Genomic DNA, 4,257 nt, shown 5'->3' with positions numbered 1-4,257 from the left:
TTGAGAACAGAAGATGACCATGAGCATTCTGGGAGCACGCTCAACACGCTTCCAGAAGCTCAAGAGAGAGCACAAGTGACGAGCAGAAGACAGGCATGACCATTTTGGGAGCACACTCAACACGCTTCGAGAAGCGCAAGAGAGAGCACAAGTGACGAGCAGAAGACAGGCCCGACCATTTTGGGAGCACGCTTCAGCGCGCTTCCAGAAGCGCAAGAGAGAGCACAAGTGACGAGCAGAAAACAGGCATGACCATTTTGGGAGCACACTCAACGCGCTCAACGCGCTTCTAGAAGCGCAAGAGAGAGCACAAGTGACGAGCAGAAGACAGGCACGACCATTTTGGGAGCACGCTTCAGCGAAGCGCAAGAGAGAGCACAAGCGACTGTCCATACAGCCACCATCCGCACATGCAACATACTGCATGCAACACTTTCGTTCACAAAACCTTGCATCCCAAAAGAAGTTTGGGATGAAATTAATAAATGCATCCCAAAAAATGTTTGGGGTACATATTGGAAAGGGTCATTTTTTCCAAGCATGAACGACCGGTTGTTGCTTTGTCACCTACGTCCCCTACAAGTTGTGAATTGGCTTTAGCAACGCCATGACCACATGAGTCGTGTCTCGTGTGGAGTTGATTTTTATGTTGCGTGTTAGTAAAATTTCCGTCGTTTTTTTTTCAACGTGGGCCATGAAAAATGCACAGAGCGTGACACTGCAGTAACCAGTGATGAGTTGCCTTGCGAGTGAAGCTTCCAGAACTCTGCCCTTCTCTTTGGCCGCAAGGCAAATATGGGCGCCTAAGGATACATTTCAGCGTGTAGGGTTTGTCTTATCTACACGCTGGCTCCGGCCGGGAAGCCAAAACCGACTCTGCCAAATTTCATAGTTAACGTGGGGCCCGGGCTGGTTAAACGCCGCCCAGGCTCAGCTAGGCCAGCTCAGTCCGGAGCCTCCTCGTCCAACCCACACCCCGCCTCTCTTCCAACCCACTCGCCAGTTTGTAGTTCCAGCGCTCGAGTTCACCTTCCACGTCCAGCCCTGCACTTTCTCCCAGCCCCCACTCGCCGGTTTGTAGCTCTAGCGCCAGTTTGTCGCTCCTTCCACACTGGCTATTCTCCCCGATCAGGAGGCTCCATTATTGAAGCTCCATTATTCTCCCCGGTTCCTGAAATCCAGCCCGGGCCCCACGTTGGCTGTGAAATTTGGGTGGGTGTTGGTTTTCCATCCGGAGCCACCGTGTAGATAAGACAAACCCTACACAGTGAAATGTATCCTTAGTCAATACGGGCGGCTCACCTTCGGGAGGACATTCCTCGGGACTATTTGACACCCTTTTTTTAAAAGGGGATCAATGGCGGATATTGTCGCTCAAAAATCGAGGATCGGGTGGGCCGTCGGATTTTTTGTGATCCATGTGTAATACCTGTGAAATCCAAGTGTGAACCCTGTGTGATCCCATCTTGACATTTTGGCTCCCTTTACAAGATGGTATCACACAGGGTTCACAAGATGGGCTCCCTTCACAAGATGGGATCACATAAGGTTCACACTTGGATTTCACAGGGATTACACATGGATCACAAAAATCTGCGGCCCACCCCGATCCTCAATTTTTGAGCGACAATGTCCTCCCTCGGGACTATTTCAAAGGGGTGTCAAATAGTCCCTAGGGGCGGATGAAACCCTACGTCACACCTTATATAATTGCAACCCGCAGGGCGATCAAAGAAACCTAAACTAGCTTAGTCGTGTCCGCAGAGTACTCCCGTGCCCATTCTTAGTTTATGGCAGACCCCCAACCATCTGGCGGTAGTGATCAGAGGGTGCCTCAGCTACACCTCTCCGCGAGGGCAGGCGACTCGTCAAAAGTTGATTCCATTCTCCAATGCCTTGGAGAAGAAGAACGCCACCGCATTCTCAACCAGCCGGACGAGTTCACAGGTGATCTTCCTTTCCACTTCGCTGCAAGAGGTGGCCACGTTGACGTTTTAAAAATGCTGCTGCCTAAGGATGTGAATGCCAAGTCCACGAAAGGGGGTATGTCCGCCTTGCACATCGCAGCCGCCCATGGGCACCTGAGGGCAGTGCAGTGGCTCTCGCCTCCAATGACTGATTCGAACCTCCAGGATGAGGAAGGGAACACCCCCTTGCACCTTGCTGTATTTCTCGGACACAAAGATGTGGCCAGGAGTTTGCTGAGTCAACGGTCGAGCCTCTTCGCTCTTAGCAAAGAGAAAATGATGCCAGTAAGCTACTGCCAAGACAGAGAAATGTTCCAAGCACTACTCCCCCCAGATGTCATAAGGACATCCCCAGATGTCATAAGGACATCCCCAGGTGTCAAGAGTACAGACGCCGCTTCAAGGACCATTCTGCACTACGCAGCTCTTTATGCAGCAGACTGGAAAGTAATTGCCATGTTGATCGACTTGACGGATGAGCGGCTGCTAGACAGTGAAGGGGATTCTTTCTTGGATGTTGCTGCCAAGGCTGGAAACATGGCAGTTCTGGAGGCTCTCAAGGAGATGGGCCCAGATCGCGTAGATACGTGCTCGTTGATCAGTGAGAAGGATAAGCTTCATAGCCCTGGCTTATATGCTCTACTACACAACCACCGAGAATTCTTTGATGAGCTTATCAGTATGTGTAATGTGGAGATCACTCTATTCTGCATCGTGGAAGGGCTAAAGAAGCTCAACCACAATCCTATCCAAGGAATTAGCCTAGACTTGTTTGCTAGCACGCTGCCCACGTACTTGGCCCTGTATGCAAACAAAGACCTGCTGTTCGAGTTTCTGCTAAAGACAACTGACATGACCGTCAATCAGTGGGATGATACGCACAAAAGGACGTGCCTGCACTGGGCAGTGGTGCACAACAAGAAGGACATCGTGGAGAAGCTCTGCAAGAACGTCCATGTGAGGCCCAGTATCGAGGATGGAGATGGAAAGACAGCGCTGCAGCATGCGTTTGAGCAGAAGAATCACGAGGTCATGGAGATTTTAAGGGGCAGGCGTGATTTTAAGGACCATGAGGAGAAGCTGAACAGGGATAGGGAAGTGTATGTGCAAGCTCTGAATTCCATACTGGTGGGCGCGGCACTGATCGCAAGCGTTACCTTTGCAGGATGGTTGCAGTTGCCTTCCGATGCCTTCAAAACTCTGGGGTTGAAGGTTTTCTGGGCCAGCAACAGCTTGTCGTTTTACTCAGCGGTGGCTACCATGTGTGTGACAATGGGTGCACTTATTCCTACACCGACCAGGTATGTAGGGGACATTGTGAATCAGCTGCGCCTGGCCATAGTGTTGGATGCGAGTCTGCTTGCACTCTCGCTAGCGGCGGTGATGTGGGCGTTCGCTGCCGCAGGCTTTGCAGCGCTACGCCATTCCCACGTCTATGAGTACGAGGCGAACATGCGGGGCACCACCGTGGCAGGCGGCATTCTCTGTACTCTCATGTGGCTAGGTTTCGTCTTGCAGCTGTACAGAAGCGCGCCCTCCTTGAAAGGTGTACTTCTCACTCTGCTCCTTTTTATTCCAAGACCATGGCCCGCGACCCAATGGGCTCGCCTCCATCGCCTTGTCTGTGTCCAAAATCTTCTAGGTCGTGTTGGTGAGAGCTCTCGCTTTGGCTACCGCAATATGTCGCGGGACCATATCAAAGACGCCAACGATGAGAATCTAGTTGGCAAGTACCGTGATACTCAGTTGGCTCCTGCTGATTATACTCTCCCCAAACCAATAGCCACCTGTCTGTCTAAAATGAAGAGTCACCTTAACAAGCTTGATCTCGAGTACAAATAAAGCCTTATCTTGGGATATCTACAAAAGGAATGTTGCTGAAGCTGTGTAAACGTTACTTAATAAAGTTACACTTAGCTTAGTAATAATAAATCTTCATTTGTATGTAACTACTTTAGGGTTTTAACCGACCTCCTTTGTGTATTATATTTACCGTGTGGATATTTGGAAGGAAGGCAGTAATTACAATTAATTAACACAATATAAATGATCAAGTGCTAAATCGTTATTATTATTGAATTGTTCAACGTTATAATAAGCTGTGTGACACGTCACTTGGGTGTTGGCCATTCACACAAAGCGGACATGATGCATTACACATTCCAACACTCCCCCTTAATGTGCGAAATGTCCGCATAAGGGTAAGTGAGAAGATGCCATGTTAATGCATGTCAATGCTAGATAGTTATTACATCCACGAATAAGAATGAATAATGAATGCATTTGGATT

General features: G+C 49.6%; 1 protein-coding gene across 1 annotated transcript; it reads left to right on the top strand.

Annotated features, from left to right (window-relative positions):
- Positions 1–1,678: 1,678 nt before the first annotated feature.
- LOC147627140 (uncharacterized) lies at positions 1,679–3,950 on the top strand. Its single transcript, XM_086815753.1, has one exon. The coding sequence runs from the start codon at positions 1,791–1,793 to the stop codon at positions 3,807–3,809; it is 2,019 nt and encodes a 672-aa protein (XP_086671879.1). The 5' UTR covers positions 1,679–1,790; the 3' UTR covers positions 3,810–3,950.
- The last annotated feature ends 307 nt before the right edge of the window (positions 3,951–4,257 follow it).

This window comes from Cibotium barometz, chromosome 21 (assembly GCF_041138505.1).
Source record: "Cibotium barometz isolate CiBa-2024 chromosome 21, ASM4113850v1, whole genome shotgun sequence".
Lineage (NCBI taxonomy): Eukaryota > Viridiplantae > Streptophyta > Polypodiopsida > Cyatheales > Cibotiaceae > Cibotium > Cibotium barometz.
This window is presented reverse-complemented; position numbering and strand designations above follow the sequence as displayed.